This window comes from Acanthopagrus latus, chromosome 17, assembly GCF_904848185.1.
Source record: "Acanthopagrus latus isolate v.2019 chromosome 17, fAcaLat1.1, whole genome shotgun sequence".
Lineage (NCBI taxonomy): Eukaryota > Metazoa > Chordata > Actinopteri > Spariformes > Sparidae > Acanthopagrus > Acanthopagrus latus.
Window position 1 is genome coordinate 28,377,554 of NC_051055.1, and position 23,677 is coordinate 28,401,230.

Consider the following 23,677-nt stretch of genomic DNA (forward strand, 5'->3'; position numbering starts at 1 on the left):
ACAAAACAAAAAACACTAACTAAATAAATAAATAAATAAATAAAGCGAGGATCCTCTGAAGGGGAGGAGGGATATTAAAAGTTTTGTCTTTATGACCGTCATAAACAACAAGAACAAGTAATGTGAAAGGAACAAACAGAGCAAAAATAACTTAGTTGCCTACATTTCCCAGAAGTCCTTTTAGTCCCGAGACTCGCGAGACTTGAAAAGTGTGAACACGTTTGCGGCTGCGCAATATCATTCGAAAACTTGCACGGTGAGCGATACAGCGGAGGAGAAAGACAACGCAGCGAACAAAACACACAATGGCGACGGCGGCGACAACGGCAGGCGGAACGGGCTCCGGTGGACCGGCCACCGGCCCGGTGGGCAGCGGAACCGCAGTGGGACGTAAAAAGGATGGCGGTCCGTCCTCGAAATTTTGGGAGAGTTCAGAAACGGTGTCCCAGTTTGAGACGGTGCGGCTGTGGATCGGAAAGCACTACAAGAAGGTAAGCTAGCAGCGTTGCTTCTCCATTGATTCCTATGACGGCCCGCGTCCCGCTGGCACAATGGAGGGCTGCTATCGTGGCTAACTGTTAGCTGCCGCCGCCGATCGAAGCTACATACGGCTACAGTTTAGGGTGTTTAGACAAACGTTTACATCTCTGTGCGACTTATAAGTCAAACGCAGATGCTCGTGTTCGTGCTAACAGCAACAACACAGACGAACTGTAATTTCACCCTGGTGGAGTTGTTAGCTAGCTTCATGTTAGCGGGCTAACTGACCGCTCAGTGTCGCCAGTCTTTACACGTTCAGGGGGGGAAATGTTTACAAACGAGCCGCAGATGGACGTTGCTGCAGCTGTAGTTGGTCAGCTCGTGTTAGCAACGTTTACTTAATTCAATAAAAAATCGCGTTAAACTACAGTTACCTTATCAGCTCATTATCAGGCCCCGGGTAGCTAACCCAAATGTTGGTCACGGGATACCATGCAGTCAGACAACTTATATTAGGGAAATTTAACACTTTTAGCATTTTTTATTCTCGCTTAAATTACATTCAGGTCGGGCAATAATCATCAGATCACTGCGTTCAGTGTTCGGTGCTGAAGAGTGAGCGGGTGAGTTTTGTCAACACAGCAGCAGCAGCAGCATACCAGACTGTGCAGGCTCCGCTCGCCCACCAAGTTAGCCAAACAAAGAATTGTCCTCCTGTCTCTTCATGCCACCATTCAAACCCACGAACACTCTTCAGCTGGTTGTACTGAAGAAATTAGACGTGAATTCAATGAAAAGAACCTGGGTGAAGAATTTGTAAAATGTAATTTCAGAGACAAAGTTGGGGTTTTTAAACTGAAGCTACTCGTGTAAATGTAACCTCTGCACAAAGGCTAACCCAGATGCTTGGCTGGAGTTTGTTTACATTCAGCCTTTGAACCCAAAACAGCAGAGCTGGTTCTGCATTAAGGCTTGAAGTGGGTCTCCTTGACTCTGTCCTCGTTATAAATAGACCATGTCTTGTGTGAGCTTTTCCCCCTTTTCTTTAGTTTGGCTTGTCCTATTTATCCATTGCCAGACTGTACATCATTACTCCTCCTGGTTAACTCTGTAGCTGAGTGTCAGACAGGGCTGGGTGATATGGCCTTACATTGATTTTGAAATATTTATTGGCTACATCACAATACTATAAATTGCAATATTTTGAAATCTCCTCAAAAGCACTACAGACATGCATGTATGGTCAATCAAAATTTTGTCACACCCGCATCATGGCAAGTGCAATTTCCATGGCGCAAGAGATGTCATTTTCTATTGGGTGAACAATAAATGTGTGGAAAAAGTATTTTGATGCCTCAGAGATGCCCTGGCCTACAAATCTTTTTCTCCAGATGAGAAAAAAAAAAGGTATGGTTGTTTAGCACAGACATCCACAAATGGTCCATTATTACTTTTTTTGTGAATTGTGATGCACGAATGATCACACACATCATGAAATATATTGCAATTGTATGTTGTATGGTCTGTTAACATCATCCGAGTGTGTGTATTTATTTATTTATTTATTTACCCTATTGTGCCCCTACTAACCAGAGAAAAGAAAGTCCTAAATGTGCTAGATTTGTTAGATGTAAGAACTATGACAGTAAACACCTTCCATCCTTTTAAGAAGACCCTGATTTACCTGTAGACCCCAGGCAATGAAAGTGTGAGGACAAGACTGTAGAAACGTAGCGACCGGTCACCTGATTGTGAGCACGCAGCTTTCAGTGTTGTGTTTACAAACCACAACCATCAAATCCTACTCATTAATGCCTTTGATTGTTGAGGTTAGCTGTGCTTTTTGCAGCAATTTTGTGCTGCTCCCGGTGTGTGTTTTATATCTGCTTCCCTAGTATGTGTTAATAAACATTTTTTTCCATTTCTTTGCGGTCCCAGTATGTCCAGAATGACTCCCCCTCCAGTAAATCCTTGGCGGGTCTGGTGGTCCAACTGCTGCAGTTCCAGGAGGATGCATTTGGACGCAGGGTCAACAATCCTGCTCTTACAAAGCTACCTGTAAGTACAGCACACTCACATTTTTTTGTGCTGCGAAAACCATGTTTGAAGGTGGCTGAAACATCATGTCCTCATTGTTGTTTTTGTGTGTTCAGGCCAAGTGTTTCCTGGATTTTAAGGCAGGGGGTGCCCTGTGTCACATCTTGGGATCAGTCTACAAGTTCAAGAGCGAGCAGGGGTGGTAAGTTGACTTGTTTAATCCTCAGTAGAAGACTGGTGCTGACCCAGACTCACATTGGAAACCAGTTGCTTTCATGACAAAGAATCTTGTACTCTTGCTTTCACACATTCACATTCTTGTTTTCATCCTCACAAAGCTCTGCAACAATATTTGCTTCCCCCAAAGCTCTGAAATTGTGCATTTGAAACATAATAAAATAATCATCATGGTTTTGTATTTTGATGCTGAGGCACTAGGCTGGATGGTTGCAACTCCATCTCACTGTATGTTCTTTGTCAAACACTCCTAGGCGCAGGTTTGACCTGCAGAATCCTTCCAGGATGGACAGGAACGTTGAAATGTTCCTAAACGTGGAGAAGAATTTGGTTCAGGTATGACCCAAACTTTCCTGACACAAGCTGGTGCTGATGAACAGCTCAGTGTCCCTAATTGAAATGCTTGCTGCAGACTGTAGATGTTCCTCATGTATTTATTTGAATGAACTGCAGTATTTGTTTGTCTTGTAACTTCCTTATAATTTGAACCAAACTAAGCTGCACTGATTGATGAGTCAGCAGTGATTCTTTATTTTTTTTCTTTCTTGGTGGATAATATTGTTTCTGATTCTAACTTATGTACTTTCAGAATAACTGCTTGACTCGACCCATCGTCTTCCTGTCGCCAGACATCGAGCAGAAACAAGCCAGTAAGCTCAAAGACATCATCAAAAGGCACCAGGTGAGCCTGAACTCGCATCGAACTGGCCGATAAAGGTTTTCAGCAAAGCCGAGATGGTTCTCTCTAACATCAAACTCTGTTGTTTGTCTTTTCCACTCTGTCTTCTCCAGGGCTCTATCACTGATGATAAGTCAAAGGCCACTCACCACATTTATCCCTCTCCATCCCAACAGGAGGAAGGTAGAGTAGAATTGTGTATATTTTTTACAGATATAGTCATTTGTTTGCCACGTGGGGATAATCTCTGAAACCAAAAACTGTTTATTTTTGATACAAATTATGAGGAAAGTAAAACTGAGAAAACCCTAAAGACAAACATTTCCTATTATGATACCAAATATCATATGTGATAAGCAAATAATAAGTAAACTCGTAGTAGTATATATGTTCATATCATGCTCAGTATTGTGAATGTTTTATTGGTTTATGTTTGAACTGTATATGTTTGTATTGGTCTGTGTGTTTACATAGAAGAGTGGCTTCGTCCTGTCATGAGGAAAGACAAGCAGGTGCTGGTGCACTGGGGTCTCTCCCCAGACAGGTGAGCAGAGAGCACAAACATGCCACCTTAACACTCATGATCCAGTTATGATCCTTTCCATACAACAGAATCTTTCTCAGGCTAGTTTTTGTTTTGGAAAAGCATGTCAGCACATCTTAATTGTACTTTTTTTTGGTTAGCTATGATACTTGGGTGTCAGCCAGCGAGGTGGACGGGGATGTGGAGGACCCACCCAGCACTGACAGACCATGGAAGGTGAGCAACGACGGGAACACAAGGAGAGAAGGAACCTTTCCAATTTCAACCCCTTTAACACATTTAGATTTGTCTTTTTGAGCCAGGCAATGCTTTAGTTGCACTTGGACTGTTTAAAAGAACAGTTCATGCTTGTTATAAGTTAAATGACCTCTAACTTCTGGGGCCTTTGTCGCACAGAAACCCATTTTCTCATTAAACATTTGGCAGTGAGTCCATTCTATTGGGAAATTATGAAGGAATATGAGGGCGGCAGTGTGACGAGATGATTAGATTCTAGTTGGACGATCGTGGCGAACAACATGCCTCAACCTCTGTCCTCTTCCCTCTCAGGTCCATGCCAAGTGGGTTTTAGACACTGATGCCTTCAATGAGTGGATGAATGAAGAAGACTACGAGGTGGATGAGAACAAGAAGCCAGTCAGCTTCCGTCAGAAAATCTTCCCCAAGGAGGAGGAGGTAGATATTTGTGCAGTGTGTTTTTCCAGTGCCAACATTTTTCTCACTCTCAGAAAAGTCCTGCGTCTGAAAGTATGTTTTATAGATCAAGTCAGTCTTAAGTAAGACTTGTTCAGATTGGCTGTATAGACCTGGTTAAATGCTGATAAATACGTCTGAATGCTCACTTGTGTATGAGTGTATGTTTCTGCTGCCAGTTTGTTTTGTTGCATGTGGCTGTGCTCCGTGGATTGTGCTTTGTCTGCGTTTGGCTTTTGTCTGTTTGTTGCGCATCCTTTCCAAACCTTTCCTCACTCTTTGTGTCCTTCTAATGTTTTTCAGGGTTTCTGTCCAGTGTAAGAAAATTATGATTAATAATTTTGAGGATTTAGGAATCAGAATCAAAGCAGGTCAACTAAAGTAGGTTTACTAGCCACAAAAGATTAGATTCACGGCCCAGAAGTTTACAAATAATTGTGACTAAAAACTGACAAAGCCATCTCTAGAATATTATCTAGAATAATACTGTAGCCTAATATTTATCTGCAACTTTGCAGAAAACAACCCTGCAAAATTCAAATACTGATTTAGGTTTTGAATGAGCTACAGCCTTACTAAAACTCCATATGTTTTTGTTTTGGCCTTGTCACTGACACCTCATGGAAAATACCTTCATGTGTTCTACTAACATTAAACTAACTGGCACTGCAACTGTTTTAAAGCTCCCACTAAGTGTTGGTCGAGCAAATCAGCAACCTGTTTGAATCAGCGGTTGTTTTAGTAACATTTGGCTAAAAACAACAATATTTGATCAAAAAAGTTTAGAACATTTAGGCAGTGATCTGTCTGATAAAGATAATTTATGCCAGATAAAACTTTCACCCGCAGTGCACAAATCAGGAAGTGAAGGTCATGGTGAAAGACAAACTATTTTGATCAAGGACAGTGTGCAGGAACCCTGGTCGTCTCCTCCACCACCACGGCATCCTCCCCCCCCCCTTCCTGTCGTCGTTCTCCCAACGCTTCCCCTCCTTGTGTGTGCAACCGTTCCATCCTCTCATTCTGCTGCTCTTTCTCTCATCCTCCATCCCTCGCTCCCTGCGCTGCACGGGGTTTGTCTGATCAGTCTTCCCGTACACCCGATCGCAAGGAGCGCAAGGCCAACTCCACCGGCAAGAAGAGGAGGCGCTCGCCCTCGCCGCCCAGCACTCCCGCCGAATCCCGCAAGAAGGGAGGAAAGAAGGGGTAAGACGGCAGATTTTTGATAGTCATTTTTAGAGCCAGAGGAAACGTGAAGAGTTAAAAGTAAAAGAAAGACTGAGTAAATGTTACAGTTAGGAATTTTCAGCCTTACACCAATTATGGTGCTGCTGTTTATATTTTTCGCATAGTCAGCAAAACGTCCCAAAACCATAAATGAGCTCTCTCAACTTTCTCCCCTGCTTGTGGCTCCAAGCCCATTTGTTCCTACTGAAAATGTAACGTTGCAAGAACAAGGCAATGAGCATATAAGTACTTATTTCCTCTTTAAGAGCCTCATTGTTCTCTTAAAACAGCTGGGTACTGTTTTTGGCAAATGCTTGTCTGGGGGACTATTTGAAGCAGCGGATTTATACACATTTGGTGCTCTAGTGAGTATTTACAGCAGCTTTGAATAGTTTTTGATTTGAGCTTTTCATGGGAAGAAATCTCGATTATCTCCAGACTTGCCCTTTAGAACGTCACCAAAGATGTCTCTGAACTGGGAACTGAAAATAACATGAGACGATATCATAATAATTATTTTGCCCTCGAGTCATGTGACAGCTAAAGAAGACATTCTTTTGGGAAGCTGTCTGAAATGTGTTTACATGTTTGATCTTGTGGCTATTTTTAGTGGCTATATAAGGATTTATACGGAATTCTCCGTAGATGTTTGTTGTTGATTTTCAGTGGCCTTTAACTGGCTTCTAATTCTTTCTTTATCGTCAGGAACCCTGGGCTTCACTGGAAGCGACGGGGCCACAGAGGTGAAGAGGAGGACACAGAGGAAGACATGACCAAGGACATGGACGACTCCTCAGCCGGTGCCAGCATGGAGGAGGGCAGCATGTCTAAGAATTGTACGTGCCGAGCTGGACGCTCCCTTTTGATTCCAAAACATGATCGCTCTGAATATCCATGTTGAGGCTGCAATTCAGTTAAAGAAGAGCTGTGCTGGTTATTTTCCTGACGATCACAGTCCGGCTCCACTGTGATCTGTACAGGATCAGATGTGATGTGCAGGCCAAGACCAAAGTAGTTACTGATAACTTTTATTATCGATCGTCTTGTTGGAAAAACAATTTTTATCTAGGAGATGGTAAAAGAAGAAATGTCACTTGTTTCTTTAGAGGTTAATGAACAGTAATGACAAAACAGAGAAAGGCAATGATTTAATGATTTATTGTAGTTGATTTGTTTTCCGTCTGCTGTTACATTGCTTCAGCACTTGTGGTCGGTGCACCAGTGTAATTACTTGGCACCAAGTTGGCAGAAATATTGTTCCAAGTTTAGATTTCCCCAGTGTCATTCATGCTGGGTCGGGCAGAACGCCTGAGGGCAAACACTTTGTAGTGGAACATTAGTAACGTCAGAGAATGTTATTTTCAGATTTATCATCCAGCAGCCTGTCATGAGTTCAGCCTGTTGAAAACATGTGTATAGCTGCTGTATCAGACCACTGAGGAGCAGATGTTGTGCTGTAGAGAAGGGGAAGAAAAAAAGAGGAGGTTGTGCACACATTGACATTTTCAAGCTTCTTAAAAGTGCAGTTTTGATGATGTTATTCAGCCAGACATGATTGTAACTTTGCCTAATGGAGATTTGGGCCGCTTGCAAATTTCAGTGCACGCATCTTCTATGAGCTTTGCAGCAGGACTGTTTCTCTCATAAGTGCGAGATTATCTTTACTAATGTCATGTTGTGGTTGTGTGTTTCTGTCTAGCAGAAAAACTGTTTTCGTGGCTTACTTTACATGCACACAATATTTCATTTTTTGCGCTTAATCTCGAAAAGAAAATATTCCAACAAGGTTTTTTTTTTCAACATGACAAATGAAAATTAACACTCCACTAATATTCCAGTTTGCAGCTGTGCACACTCACATCTGCCTCATCTGTCACACTCCTTTTTCTAACTGCAGTCACGTTGCTCCTGTGCTGTTCCCTCGTTGTCACCCGTCTGCAAGTTTAGCAAAACTGTTTTCTTCAAGCAATCCTTTTTTAGCGGCCTACTGTTTATAGCGCTCAGAGTTGACCGTACACCGTAAACGAGCAAGATTATGTGCGTTGGAAACTGTTGTTAAAAGCCCCAATTGAGGTGCATTTTCCAAAAATGACTATCCAGGCGTAATATACTGTTTACATGACCTGTATCAGCCTATCTGTGTGTTAAGATGCCATTACTTAAACAAAATCATCCACTACTTTCACTGTTGAAATTGGCAGAAAACAGCATTCAACAGAATTGACTGATATTACCAAAAGCTTGACTGCACCTTTTAGATAATATTCAGTGACATTTTGAGGTCTGTTTTTTTTGTTTTTCTGCTTTTCTCTGGGTGGTTACTGTCCACCTGGGTTGGCTGACAAGCAAATCTCATGAAAAAAAATCCACTCTCTCCCACACACACACACACACACACACACACACACACACACACACACACACACCATATCCCAGTCAGAAAAGTAGGAAAACAACCCGAGGATGTATTTTATAACAACCAGAGATGAATGCAGTCTTTTCCCGAATCTACTTGAAGATTCACTTTAAAACCAAACACACAGTCCTGACTGAAGATGCTCTTTTTTAGACCAAGTCCCATCTGGGATGTCCCACTTTTACAAAAATCCCCCAACACACACACACACACACACTCACACACATACTCCTTCACACTCTATCTATTTTGGTGTCCTCTGTTGCAAAGCAGAGTGCTGGTTAATGCCTTCATGCCCACGGCTGAATTAAACAGTCTTTGAATTTTTCTTTTTTTTCCTTTGAAGCAGTCCCCCTTTTTCTCATCCTTTTCTCCTTTTTTCTTCCATGTGCAGCAAAGAAAGACAATGAGAATACTCCAGTGAAAGGAGGAAATGGAGACATGGGTGTGTATCTTCAGCTGTATTGACCTGTTTATTTGTGTGTGAATTCCATTGACCAATTTGGAAGAATAATCAATAGTCAACCAGTCGCTCAATTAAAATCTGTTTTAATGTTTTTTCCAGATGACATGGAGGATGACTCTGTGCTGTCTGGTGGAAAGGTAAGATCACTGATGACTCAGACTTCTCTGTGTTAATCAAACCAAATGCTGTTGGTGTGTAGAAGTGAGAAAGTGGGAACCTGTGCTGAAGGCTTCCCAGTATGTCTGCAGCTACCAGTAATCATTGTCATGTAGCTGCAAATTTAATAGTTTAGTAGTCAATTATTAAGTTAATCACAACCGTTTTGCCAATTAGTTACTCGGTTTGAGTCATTTTTTAAGAAAAATCTAAATTCTCCAGATTCCAGCTTGCTCATTATGAATATTTATTGGTTTCTTTACTCCTCTACGATGGTGGACTGATTGTTTTTGGCTTGTTGACAAAACAAGACATTTGAGGATGGCATCTCAGTAATATAAATTTTTCTCCATTTTCTGACATTTTATAGACCAAATAAGCAATGGATTTATAATTATTTTGCCTAAAAGATGTCGAATGTGATGAGAGATGTTGTCTGAGCTGACGTCATTGGCACAACCCATCTGACATGGACCCACCCCCTCTAGGACTTTGGCAGATAAACCTTAAAAAAGAACGAAGGCCACATACTTCACAACCCTGTAGTCGTAGAAAATGTGAAGTTTTTATTGGTTGAAAGAAAATGTAGAATTTCAGCACACTGGAGGTGGCATTTTTGTCATAAATAATAATTAGTACCTAGAAGAATAGAAAAAAGAAAAGTCACAGTAACCAATCCAACTTTATTTGTTAAGCACTTTAAATCAACCAAAGTTGACCAAAGTGCTGCACAGAAGAATAAATAAGACATGAATAAAAGTAACCCCCCCCAGAAATTATATTTGTTCAATTTGTTAAAGACTAGACAACATTTAATAGAAAAAATTGATTTACATGAATTAAATCTTGTCTTTTTATATTATTGCATCTACCAGACCTCCTCCTTCAGCCTCCCCGGGTCTGTTATCAGAAAGCCCTTTGACACAGAACACAGAAACACTTTCCTCTGCACCTCGCGCCCGTGTAATGAAATGTGAAAATACCTTTTCCATCGAGAAATCTTATTGCAAGATCATCATTTGAGCTTTCAGCGGAACACAGTTCTGATGAGATTCTGGCGAAAGTTTTGAAGAAATTGGATCTTTAAAGTTCTTTATTGGCTTCACTTTGGAGCCCCCCAAAACTCTTCACAAAGAATCTGTCTTCAATAGGTTGACCTGTCTGACTCTTTGTCTCCTTCTGCAGGATGACGAGGAGCAGGGCAAAGCTGAAATCAACCGACTGATAGATGCTGGCGAGGACAACGTGACTGAACAGACTCACCACATCATCATCCCCAGCTACAGCGCTTGGTTCGACTACAACTGGTAAGAGCTGGATGACGAGGATTTAAACATTACTGCTACTACTACACAAATTACAGTATATTTTGATTGACTGAGACGAATACCATGTTCATGCGCACATTTTAAGAAGTGTACCAAGGCTTCTGAGGAACTGCTAAGTTGGAATCTTTTTATTAAAATCACTGATTTGCAATTTTCCTTTTTGTTCTAGCATCCATGAGATTGAGAGAAGAGCGCTGCCCGAATTCTTCAACGGAAAGAACAAGTCCAAAACTCCTGAGATGTGAGCGTCTTTACACGAACACACATTTACAATCCACATAAAACTACCAGACACAAAACACTTATACGACGAGTTTCTCTAAACCCTTAGTGATATTGACTGTCGCACTAATCTTGTGTGTTTCTTCTCAACCCTTCGACAGATACCTGGCCTACCGTAACTTCATGATCGACACTTATCGGCTAAACCCTCAGGAGTACCTCACCTCCACCTCCTGTCGCCGGAACTTGACCGGGGATGTTTGTGCTATCATGAGGTGAGACAAGTTGATTTATTTTCAGGGTTCACATTTAACAAAATATTTAAAATACGGACACAAACGGCTGCAAATTCCCTCCCTGTTTCACCCTCGTGTAAGCTGAAGAAGTGCTTAATCACCAGGTGTAAGTTGTAGTCAGAAACAAAACTAATGAGGCTAATTGATCATCAGTGGTGATGATATTGTTATATCAAATCTAAAGCCAACCATGGTGTAGTATCCATAGAGTTCAGGCTGCCAAATGTAGAAAGATCTATAGAAATATGTGTATGTAATCTTTTAAAGAGGGATTCATTTGTCCATCTCCAAAATCCATCTGGGTTTGTAAAAGTCTACAAATCCAGTGGTTTTATTTCCTGATAACTGTCAACTTGTCAGGGGCCTGTGGTACAGCAACAGTTTTTTTTATCCTGGTGTTGAAACAAACAGAAACAACAAACATCCTGTGGGGACAAAACTCAGTTGTCACAAAGTTTGCCTTCTCAAATATCTCCCAAACAAATCAATACAGACCTCTGAAAAAAGAATAGAAGCGTCTCTAACACCGTCTCTAGTTACCTGTCAGTTCAGTTGATCGTCTTTTTGCACACAGCAGACGTGCCTGTAGGAGCAGACGCAGGCTACCAGTAAGCTAACTGTCGTCCTTGTAGTTTGTCTACAAACACACACAAGCTGCTGCGGGTTGAGAGGAAAAACAGCTGAGTGAATCAATGAGTCATGACGCCCTGAATCGATTCTGCTGCAGACTACAAACACAAACTATTTCATGAATCAGTTTTAAATAAATCAGAGAAAAGCTAAAACAGAGTAAAGTTCATGTGTATTAAATGTGACTGCTGTCTGTCTTCAGGGTTCATGCGTTCTTGGAGCAGTGGGGTTTGGTGAACTACCAGGTTGACGCTGACAGTCGCCCGTTGCCCATGGGCCCCCCACCCACACCTCACTTCACCGTTCTGGCTGACACACCATCCGGCCTCATGCCCCTGAACCACCGACCCCCGCCGGTAAGACCGACAAAAACGTACAAGACAGAGTGAATGATGCATAGGTGAATCGAGTTTGTACAAATATCGACAGGGAAGTGAGGAACACAAATGAAAATCACAGCTGTACTTTGATGTAGCATCTGGTTTGGACTGAATTCCAGCCTGTCTCCACCGTTGGAATGATAAACTCCAAATGATCATGTGTTGTATTTGATCCCTCCAGATTCCCCCTCCGCAGCAAATGCCGGGCTTCATAGACAAAAGCAAAGAGAAGTCCATCGACTTGCAGAACTTCGGCCTTCGCACTGACTTCTACAACAGGAAAAACCCCAAGGTCAGCACGCAGCTCGGTCGACATCCTGTAATATGTTTTGCATGTTATTTCTGTTAGTGAGAGGATTTCCTAGGCTTTCTGAAATGATAAATGCAAGTTAAACAGTTAAAAACATATAAAATATAATCTAATTCTATTTTTAATGTTCCTATTTTAATGTGATTGGTTCTGGTTGCCTACAGGGTAAAGCTCCCACCTCCACCAGGGAATGGACCGAGCAGGAGACTCTACTGCTGCTGGAGGTGAGTCTCACATTAGTGAAGACAGAAACCTGTAAAATTACTCTGGGTTGTGTGTTTGGATATATTTTGGATATTGAGCAGTGAAACTGATAAATGCTGATAGAAACATAAAATAGTTGTCCTCAGTCCCCCTTATTTCCTCGTTCTGTTCTCTTCTGCCCTTCCTGATTTGAATTAGTCTCATTTCCACAGTACATTACCTCCCTCTCTCCCTCCAGCTCATCATCTTCTGCCTTTTGACCCTTTAATCTGTGCTTCTGTCCTCCCACTCCTTGGCTGCTGTTACGATCCTGCATGACTCCACAATATATGATGTATATTAATTTCCCTCACTTCTCCCCCAGGCGCTGGAGATGTTCAAAGATGACTGGAACAAAGTGTCTGAGCACATAGGGTCACGCACTCAGGACGAGTGTATCCTGCACTTCCTGCGGTTGCCCATTGAGGATCCATACCTGGAGAACACTGAGACGACCCTGGGCCCCCTGGCCTACCAGCCTATACCCTTCAGCCAGTCTGGAAACCCCGTCATGAGCACTGTAGCCTTCCTGGCCTCTGTGGTCGACCCCAGAGTGGCATCAGCTGCTGCCAGGGCAGCCTTAGGTGAGAACTGACGAAGGGAAGATGAAACTGCAGCATCTCATCTTTGAAATCCATTTGTAATGATGCAAATATGAGATTTTCCATCAAATGGGCTTTGGGTTTTTTTGTCAGTAAATATTAAGGTAAAAAGAAATTCTTACACTTGTAACTACATAAGAAACTTGCAACAGGGAACAAGTCCTGTGATGAAATTGATAGATATATGATGTACATTGAAAACTATTTTGACAGTGATCACTTTCATGACTTAAACTAAATTCAGTTTCGTAGATTTTATGAAATAAAACTATTTTATAGTCATACTATTCCATCCAACACAACTCTTATTATATCCCTGCACAGCCTAATGTGTGCAGCAGCTTGGCAGCCAAATTAGAAGATTCACGTAATAGATGGAAAAGTTTACAAAACACTTCAAACTGTCATTAGCTATTGACTTAAAAACTCTATTTGAAACTGAAGTAAATCCAGTGTTTTTTAGATATTTGTAGTAATTTATCAATCTCAAGAGATACAGAGCATGGAAGCAAGAATGAATGTGTCAGTAATTCATTCATGTCAATATTGTCTGTTACAGATTAATGTCAGTTTACACATTACATATAAAAAAATGAGATTAATCTCAGTTTTGAATTGTGAGGCAATAAACGTCCTCTCTCTTTTTGCAGAGGAGTTCTCCCGTGTGCGTGAGGAGGTGCCGGCTGAGCTGGTGGAGGCTCACGTGAAGAAAGTGCAGGAGGCGGCCAGGAGCACGGGGAAGGTGGACCCAGCGTTCGGCCTGGAGAGCAGTGGCATCGCTGGTACCGCCCCAGAGGAGCCAGAGAAGACCGGTGAGTAGTGCATGACGAGGGGTAGAACCAGGAGATAGACACTGTAATGTTGCCTTTGGTTTTAAATTAATCTAATTCACAGATTATGATGGTTTCTGTGTATTGTGACATCTTCAGCCACTAGAGGGCAGCAGATAGTAGCAGCACTGCAAGCTATTGGGCAGGCAGCGGCAAATTTGATGGAGATTACTGCTGTGCCTGAGAGAGAAAGTGTGTGAGAGCATATGTTCACAGAGGAGTGGCATGTGCTCACCTCCTTTTGTTCCCCCTCCTTCTTTGAATAAAAATGGTGCATCTTCACCTGAATCGATCAGTCTTTCTGTACATTTGAAGGTCACCCAGATATCAGATTTGACCAGCAGGGGGTGAGCGCTACATAATTGTTGGTGTGTGTCCGTGTGTGCATACTGCCGTGGTAACCAGTGGATTAAAACAACAGTGGCAGATGGGGCAGGGGAGTGGGAGGAGGGGGAGCAGAAAACTGGGTCATCACTCTCTCGTATGTTTATCTCCGTCTCTCTCTCTCTCTTTTGCTCTTTGCTTTCTTGAAACATTTCTCTCTCTTTTTGCTTTTTGCTCATTTCTTCCTACCTTCCTTCCCCACCCACACACACTCTCTCCCACTTATCACCAATCATTTGTTATACCTGAGTTAATGCCCTCTAGAGCCACGGTTGCAATCAATAAGCTTAAATGCGTTCAGCCCCTTGCCCTGCCCGAAGCTCTCGACCGACACACACATCACACAATCAATATTCAAACCCTCAACACACGCTCAAGTGCACCCGTGACATGGTTTAACACTCAAGCGTTCACGTGTATTCAGCCAGATGCATGCATGTGTGTGTGTTTGGTCATTTGTGAGTGTGTGCGAGTGCTCTCACACACCTCATACCAACCCTGTGGGCCTGCTCACTTAAAATGCTTTTGACCTTAACTTCCTGTCCTGACTTTCTCCCCTCCAACACTCATATTTGATGGTTTCGCCTCAGAGAATCTGGAAATGTATTTTATTCCAAACAGGGTGAGATGTCACTGGTGCCCGAATGTTTTGAATTTGTTCAGTCAGTTCATGTCATGCGTCAACGTGATCGCACCGTGTTTCATGCTTGGTGTTCTTGTTTTTTGGATTTAGGGAGGTTAGCGTTGGCATAAACAATTCATTGGGAAATTAACAGTTGAAGTGAAAATTTAGGCTGCAACAGAACTTCTGCCACCATGTTTATCAGTTTTAGTTTGTGACATGATGCTAATTTATCTAACACACTCGTCGTCCCTTGCAGAAACCCCAGAGGCAGAGAAGATGGACACGGACACAGACTCTCAGCAGGCCGATAAGGTAAAATCAACTTTTTAAACATCATCTCGTAGTCATTATCTAAGTCTGCTGAGGTAAAAGCTACCTACTTTTTGTGAACAGACTTCCCATTATTATGTATTTCTGTATTTTAATACTAATTCAACACTTTTTCTCACTCACTTTTTATGTTAAAGTTAATTTTTTCCACTCATCTACTTAGTTCGGAAAGGCCCACCGGCTGAATGTAATGGCATTTTTTTTTCTCACATTGTCTCTGCTCTGTTGAGCAGCAAGTTGGTTGATGGCTTCCTCATTTAGCATCCATTAACCAGAGTCAGACACTTTGTCCAAATCACTGCGATTGTCCCCAAAAAGTGGAGAGGGTCACAATGCGCAACCCATTATTCCATTTTGCCCTGAGCATCACAGTGTTTACCGGCTATTGCTGCAGCAGTGGTCCCTTTTTTAAAACGATGATTGTTTGATTGATTACAAGCAGCCATATTTCCATTTGTGTACATTGCAGCCTTTGTAAAACATGACCAAAAAAAAGACCAATCAATTTGAGTTAATTTTACCACTCATGCAGTCCTCAAAAGTAAACCTCAGATGAAATTATCTTTGACCCCATAGCAGACTTGTAACCAATGGCTTCAGTACTTTCCGCTGCAGTGACACAGGCCACTTATCGTTGATTGTCTGCGTCCTCATCTTTCAGGCGGAGTCGAAGGACGAGGCGGAGAAACCCAGTGAGTCTGCAGAAAAGAGCAGCGACAAGACTGAGGCCGCAGACAAGGTGAAGAAGGAGGGAGGAGAGGCGTCAGAGCGCGAGGACGACAACGAAGATGGAGTGGAGGCCAAGTCCTCTCCAGCAGGTAACACTGAGGTTTAATGATGAAATATAAGAGAATGTCCAGCCACACTTTAGTTTGTAAGATCACAACTACAGCACACTTTTAGCAATCAGCTCCTTATTAAGGCTGCAGCAGATAATTATTTTAATTGTTGATGGATCTGCATATTATTTTCATCAATTAACTGGCTTGTTAGGAAACTAGCAGCTACAATTGACAAAATGAAAGAAGATGACACAAAGCCAGTGTCAATCAGTAAAATGATTAATTGACATATTGCCTCAGTGCATTGAGTTGTAGAAGACGCTACGTAGAAATTATTCCCATATTTTCAAAATGCTTATTTTTCTCTTATGCAATTATGCAGATTTTTATTGAACACTCCACAGTTGTTAAATGTCTTTCTCCGTCCTTGTCAGACAAAGACAAGGAGGATGCCATGGAGACATCGTCCTCGGAGCAGGAGAAGGAGAAGGAGGAGAAGGCAACTACGGAGGAGGGAGAGGAGAAGAGGAAGAAACTGGAGCATGACATTGAAGAGGGTAACATTGCCACCGCGGCCGCTGCTGCCCTGGCATCTGCTGCCACCAAGGCCAAGGTGAGACTGCATGAGTGCTGACACAGCAAGTACACACTTCAGCGAGTGTGATCATCCAGATTTTCATCTTGGCTGTCATTTTGAAAAGTTTGCTGAAAGTCATGGTGTCTCATCCTGTAAGTTTTACTGTAATATTGTGTATTACGGCGTCAGTAATCACATTCTGGTCACAAAAAATCAGCTGAATGATCTTAACTAATCCTGAGTACATGATATCTTCATAACGCAGCTGTTGCTGTTCAGATATTTATCGTTTGTCTTTCTTCTCCATCCTCTCAGCATCTGGCGGCGGTGGAGGAGAGAAAGATCAAGTCCCTGGTGGCTCTGCTGGTGGAGACCCAGATGAAGAAGCTGGAGATCAAACTGAGGCACTTCGAGGAACTTGAGACCATCATGGACCGAGAGAAAGAGGCCGTAAGTTTAAAAATAAGCATCCGTGCTTTTTGCTTGTTGAAGTGTTATTGGCCAGCGGTGACTCTTCACAACTGCATTAGCTTGGACACTTTACTTACCTCCACACACTCAGTAAGGGCTTTCAGCTGCGGTTATTAATATTGAAGGAGATCTGTGAACAGAAGCTGATGCTGCACGTTAAAGTCACACCCACGCATTCAAGTGTAAATGTGAACAAATACATATAGACTTCTACTGGATCTGAATCCTTCTAAATCCTTTACGGAATCATATTGCTTTTACCTGAGAATATTTGACAGAAGCTAAAGCATAAATAACTAGAATGCAAAAGTCTCACCTTTTGGCCATGATAAAATCAGAAACATAAGTTAGGAAATGTTAATTAAGTGGTGACGTTTTCCCAAAAAACAGGCTACTGCTGCTCTCTCTCTTTCTGTCTCATCTGTTGAGCCGAGAAGGAGGGTACAGTTTTGAATGTTGAGTCGACAAGTCCTGCAAATGTGCCTTTTTTAAATTTGTATGCAGGACAGTAGAATAACAGGTGAGGGTAACTTCTTGCTCCTGGTCCTCCTCTTTCAGTTGAGATTATTAAGATTCACAACAGAGCTGAAAGATTCCCCTAAAATTAATTGACAAAGTCATCGCCATCATTTTTGTAGAGATGAGAGTGTATCCTACTTGAAATGGCGCCGCGGACGGCTGCCTCGGTGTGTTGGTTGTTTTGTTTTGTTTTTTGTGCGTAAACTCTGTTTTTTGCGATGGTACCCGGAGCTCTTTCACCAGAGAAGAGCTCATGCACTTAATAGTCATTTGATGCGTGCACCAACATCACCACAACAAATTCCTCGTATGTGTAAAATCGTACTTGTCAATAAAGCTTTTTCTGATTCTGATTCAGATTCGGAATCCACACTGTCTCGTTTAACTACAAAACACACTGTTCGCTTTTCACACAAGTGTTTCAGAAGCATCCGTTCCCCCAGTCACAAGACACATTTTTCCACTCAGCCAAGGTTGAATCTAGCCGTGCAGATGCTTTTGGTTTTACACATCCACTTTCTGAGATATTCACCCCACACATCTGCCATGACCCCGTTACAAAACACTGAGCTCGGACTTTGTCTGGCTTTTTTCTGCAAGTTGCTGTTAAAAGGTCGTTTTTTTACTGTTATGACCAACTCAAATCAAGATAAACTCGGCTCCATTGTTTTATGGTATCTCAAATCCTAAACACAACGAATAACAGTGAATAGCTGATGAATGTTTAGCACTTTAGTGAACGGTCGATTTCATGCTGTAGGGTTCTCAGAGTTAAACCAAAACAAACATATCTTCAGTGGTTCATTTATTGCCCAGACAGGTTGCCTGCAAATTAATATTGTATGAGGTTTCGTGGCTGAGCATCACCAGGACACCCCGCTGGCACCATATTGTTTGTTTCCGACTGCTAAATGTACAAATGTATGTCTGGAAGACTTCACATAGAGGATCCAGGAAACTGCGGACTACTCAGGAGCTCAAACACCCAATATTGACCGTCTAAATTCTGATTCCCACGTGAAACCGATCCAAACCAAACCAAAGTTAATGTCATAGGTCTGAATTGAATGTAGTTATAATTCAGGTTTTTTGTCATCCAAATCTGACCCTGTGTCACACAGTCCTTCTCTGGTTACCGAGTTAAAATAAGTAGCCAGTAAATATTTGGAGTTCATCAGCCAGCGTTGGCCACTGAACAAGTTGCTTCCCACTTGGTCCAAACCCTCCACACAGACTGGAGAGGAGACACAGAGTTACTTCTCTGTGAAGGAGTTTAATTGCGAATAAAACATTTTCCAAAGGAAAGCGGCTGTCAGGCAAGTGTAACTGTTACCTTCCTCTACAAAGCGTATGAATAGCCCTCAGCTCTGTGTGTGGTTGTGTGCGCACCCTGCCGTTGGACAATCCCTGGAGACGCCAGTGAGAGTGTAAAACTGTGTTTTCGTGGTGGAGGCATCAGGAACGTAGCCCAGTTTCACAGCTGTAAATAGTGCATGAAAAGGCCCCTGGTTTACATAAGCCGTCTAAAGACTGGAGAGAAATCAAACCCCTGCTGCTGCTATAGGCTGTAAAACACTGTTCTCCGGTAAAAAAGACAAAGATCCACACAGTACAGAAAGACACAGAAGACGGTTTAACACACCGTCTTCTCTGCAGACATGCAGGCAGGCAGCCGCTGAAGTGTAAGAAATGTGCTGCACTTTTCTTCCGCTTGTAGAATATTCTCATCTAGTCTCAAAACATGCTCATTCTCCTGTAAGGATCCCCTTTTTGGTGTCATAAGACATGTATTTCTACTTGGCCCTAGTTGAATGAAGCCCTGCAGACACTTCTGGGTTTTTGACCACTTTTGGAGTTACGTAACACCATTACAAAACCCTGGAAATGGTAAACAACAAGGTCCTGAGGAGGTGTCCAGAGTGACCAGGACAGAGAGTTTTTCAATGCTGCATAAATTTAAATTAATTCACCTTCATCATTTTTTCTGGTGTGTTGGGATATCTCATACTAGGCACACGACATCAAAACTATCGGCTTGTGTTGCAAAATAAAATAAACTGGTTCTTGATGATGCAGTAACTGAATAAAACATCAGCACTTTCAAATTTAATTGTTAAGTCACTTTAAATGTAACATTCATGTAATGTACTTTCAGGGCTTGACGGCATTAAATGTCTTCCTTGACAATATGGCCATTTTTTTCAATATTGATTCATCCGTCAGTTCTTGTCATGTTGAAATCGATTTAGTAATTTCTTCTATAAATGTTTCATAAAAAGTTGAAATAATGTTGATTGTCTAAAGATCCCGGTTGACCCTCTGTTGGCTCCTGAGATCCAGTTTTCTACAACACCTTTGCCTTCGCCCAACAACCATCAGCGGGTAGCTGACTCATTCTTGGTGTTAATTATTATAATTAATCTCAGAAATTAATCGTCTTTTCTTGGCGTTTCCTCCATCTCGCTGTGCAGTTGGAGCTTCAGCGGCAGCAGCTGCTCACCGAGCGTCAGGCCTTCCACATGGAGCAGCTCAAATACGCAGAGATGAAGGCGAGGCAGCAGATGGAGCAGCAAGCTGCCGCTGCAGCCGCCGCTGCCGCCCATGCTCAAGGACAGGGTCAGGCCCCTGGATCTGGACCCCACTCTGGAGCCCCTCCACCAGGCATGCACCCTGGAGGGCCCCAGCCACACCACGGAGCACCAGTTCCCCACCACGGAGGGCCTCCACCCGGTGGTGCCATGCACCCCGTTTACCCCCCGATGGGTCACCACCCCATGGCCCCTCACCACCCAGGACAGACAGGTGAATTTGTAAAGTGATGATGTAGTGTTTGTTTTACCACTTTCTGTTGTTCTGTCTGACTCTGACAGCAGACGAGCTTCAGCCCGTCTTTTCCACTAAATCTTCACATGACTGATTTTTCCCCACTTTCCTTTCTTCACTACAGGACCGATGGGACCAGGACAGCCGATCCCTGGACGCATGATGCCCGGCCCACCCTCAGCTGGCCCCCCTCCTGGCGGCATGCCTCCCATGATGCCCCCACGCCACCCTGGAGCTCCCAACGGCATGTGTGAGTACAAATCTCCTTCTGCCTCACATCCCCTTCATGTTTGTGTTGTGTGTGTTTACATGTATAATATTTATGCTTGTGTAAATCATATTTGGGGTTTTATTTTTGGTGTTGTGTCAGTTATTAAATTCACCCACACCAGTCCCCTGTAAAAATGTGGTGACGTTTTTAGAAGGACACTTTTACATCACCACCAATAAGTCAAAGAAAAAAAAAACAACGGTTTCTGGGAATCCAAATACGACTGTGACCTCAGAGCTGACAGCTGGTATTTACTCTGAATGTCAGCTGCAGCTAAACGTTTAGGTCACTGCTGCTTATTAACATCACATCACACGTCTGCAGCCAATCAGCTACTGAAATCTGGCAGCTGCATCATGACTTCTCTTTAGAAAAAGCAAACAGTTACAAAGGGTGAATTATTTTCCATACATTTTATTTTGAGAGACGTTGTTTCCTTGTTCTGACTGATGGGAGAACATCAGACAGGCGTCACTCGTTCTATATTTTTCTTCTTAAATGTAAAACTTGCTTCTGTCTTGATCATTTTCAATATAAATAATTGACAAGAAGCAACATTGATCCCGGTCTACCTGCTGAGGGCAGTGTCCCTATAACATCTACTGTAATTATAAAGCAAAACGGGGTGCACAGAAAAAAAAAATACTGATCAATACTTATCAGATAATAGGCAAAGAAAACAGACGAGTGTGGATATTCTGCATTACTGTATGTGGTAGAACTTGTTTCTGCTCTTTTCTGTCTTGTTGAGATTTACATACAGCAGAACTATGCGTGGGTCCAAACCCTCAGGTTGGAAATCACCATCAAAAACCTCTAAAATCTCCATCTTTCCTCTTTCCAGATCCCGGCCCACCACCTGCACAGCCTGAGGCGGTACCTCCAGTTCCTGTGGCTCCTCCGGCGGCTCCGAGTGCTCGAGTGCCTGACAACTAAGACTTACACAACACACACACATACACACAACACACATTCACACAAACACACACACACATAAAACTAACTCTATCTCTGAAGCTCAGCTCCCCTTTGTTTGATGGCCTTTTCCCCTCCAAACTCAAAACTATCAGAAATGTCATCACAGGAAACACACACACACACACACACACACACACACACACACACACACACAGACTTCCTCTCAGGGCACAGCGGCAAGGGTCGTGTAGTAATAAACACTGTTTTCTGCTCTGTTGGGCCAGATGGAAGCTGGAGAGAGTGACTGTGTACAGAAAACACAACACGTAAAAAAAAACCCTCCTCCCGTCTCACCTTTTTTCTCCCCCGAACCCGTTTGAAACGACACTGTAACCCCCCTCAGTTTCTTTTTAAAACACACACACACACACACAGGCACGCACATGCACACAAACACACCTCCTCTTGTCTTGCGCCTCTTTCTCCAAACCAAACACTAGGGGGAGCTAGTGAGACTAGAGGGCAGGTCAGACAAGGGGTAGTGTGTGTGTTTCTGTGTGTGTGCTGCGATTGAACACACACACGAGGCAAGCAGATTATTCAGATGATATCAATAAAACACACACACGCACACACAGAGGGGACCCAGCCTGCCCTCGCTCTTATCTTGTCGAGTATCTACCTCTCGCTCCTCTCTGAATGATACACTGTAGTTCTGTGTGTGCGTGTGTGTGAATATGTGAGTGTGTGTGTGTGTGTGTGTGTGTGTTCAAGATGGATGATTATTTTTTATGGCCGTTCACTCTGACCACAGAATAACCTAGAGGCTTCCATGTAATCATTGCTTTGCAATTTGAGACTTTTGCATTAATGTCTTTATTTGACTCAAAGAAATCCAACAGAGGTGAAACAAATTGGAGAGATGAGGCCAAATTAAAACTTTAAACTCTTTAAGAAGACTCGTGTCTCTTACAGAAACAAAAAAAAAAAAATAGACCCTGAAGTTTTAAAAAATGTCTGAAGAGATATGTCTTCATCCCTTGACCCTAACAACAGCAGCAGCCACTGGAAATAATGTGACATTACATGATGGAATGTTAAGACAAAAAAAATGAATTCAAAGAAAAATACATGTTCTTGTTTTTTTTACTGTGTTGTCAACAAATCCCATAAAAAGACCAAAACTAACAATTAGTCTCCAATTAATTTATGACTCCCCTGTGCTGTGGCTTTCAGCACCAATCACAGGGAAAATTAAAATGTTTTATTCTTTGACAGATTTTCAAAAACTCAGTAATTTCCTGAGCAGGTCGTCGCTGCAGCCTCTAATAGACGTCAATCAAGCCGGAGTAAACAATGCATTTGTTGAGCTATATTTAGCAGCGGATTAATCAACATTTGGTGCTCTAGTGAGTATTTCCACCAGGGATTGAGTCAAAATACATAACCGTGTGTCACTGAGTGCAACGGTGAGGCTCGCTGATGTGTTTTTAATAGTTTTGTTGGTCTTTTTAATGGGATTAGTTGACAATAAGGAAAATATACTCAACAATAAGCAGACTTGGCTGTTATACTTGATGCAAAAGTCCCAAATGTGATTACATGAGCGAAGACGGACACACGCCTAAACACACCATCACCTTCTGCCCCACACCAACCACAGCACTCTGACACACACACACAGAAATGTAAGCTAAGCTGACGCTCACACTGGAGGCTGCGTGCACACACCGACCTGGCCAGACCCTGCCGCAAAGCACTGGACAAACACACACACACATGCATACATACAACCATATAATCTCCTGCTGACCTTCACACAGCCTTTACAGAGAGGGAGACGCTGTGATGCGGCTCGACTGAAACGTGACATCATGAACGACGCTCTTCCTCGTCGCCGGTGGGCTTCTAGACGTTTTTAGGTGCTGATACTGTAGCGAATAAACCCCGCCCCCCTTCTATCCTCCTCTGCTCACTGATTCCTAACGCTTACTGCTGCCTACCTCGCTAACCCCACCTCACACACACACACACACACACACACGTACGTTGATGCTTTTTAGCCACTAGCCACGGGAAAAACTAAGCAATATCCTCATTCCTGTGTATCAACCTGCTCGTGGTCAGTACACTGAAGAATACCGCGCAACCACCATCACGAGTTCACAGTTTAGTCCTCAAATCCTGTGATGTGTCAGTAA

At 42.7% G+C, this 23,677-nt stretch overlaps 1 protein-coding gene across 2 annotated transcripts; it reads left to right on the forward strand.

Moving 5' to 3' along the window:
• The first annotated feature begins 231 nt into the window (after window positions 1–231).
• Window positions 232–22,773, forward strand: smarcc1a (SWI/SNF related, matrix associated, actin dependent regulator of chromatin, subfamily c, member 1a). 2 transcript variants are annotated; one of them, XM_037073753.1, is made up of 28 exons: window positions 232–491; window positions 2,419–2,538; window positions 2,634–2,719; window positions 3,009–3,090; window positions 3,344–3,436; window positions 3,547–3,616; window positions 3,908–3,977; window positions 4,118–4,193; window positions 4,527–4,652; window positions 5,782–5,876; window positions 6,603–6,733; window positions 8,708–8,758; window positions 8,879–8,916; window positions 10,121–10,242; window positions 10,433–10,504; window positions 10,647–10,760; window positions 11,614–11,767; window positions 11,973–12,083; window positions 12,266–12,325; window positions 12,670–12,928; window positions 13,597–13,758; window positions 15,042–15,097; window positions 15,777–15,933; window positions 16,332–16,510; window positions 16,790–16,924; window positions 19,936–20,266; window positions 20,412–20,537; window positions 21,403–21,541. In XM_037073753.1, exons 1-28 carry the CDS (start codon window positions 306–308, stop codon window positions 21,492–21,494), a joined length of 3,354 nt encoding a protein of 1,117 aa, XP_036929648.1. In that variant the 5' UTR covers window positions 232–305; the 3' UTR covers window positions 21,495–21,541. The 2 variants fall into 2 exon arrangements, with proteins under 2 accessions (XP_036929648.1, XP_036929647.1); XM_037073752.1 differs by having other exon boundaries at window positions 233–491; window positions 5,758–5,876; window positions 21,403–22,773.
• Window positions 22,774–23,677: the final 904 nt, after the last annotated feature.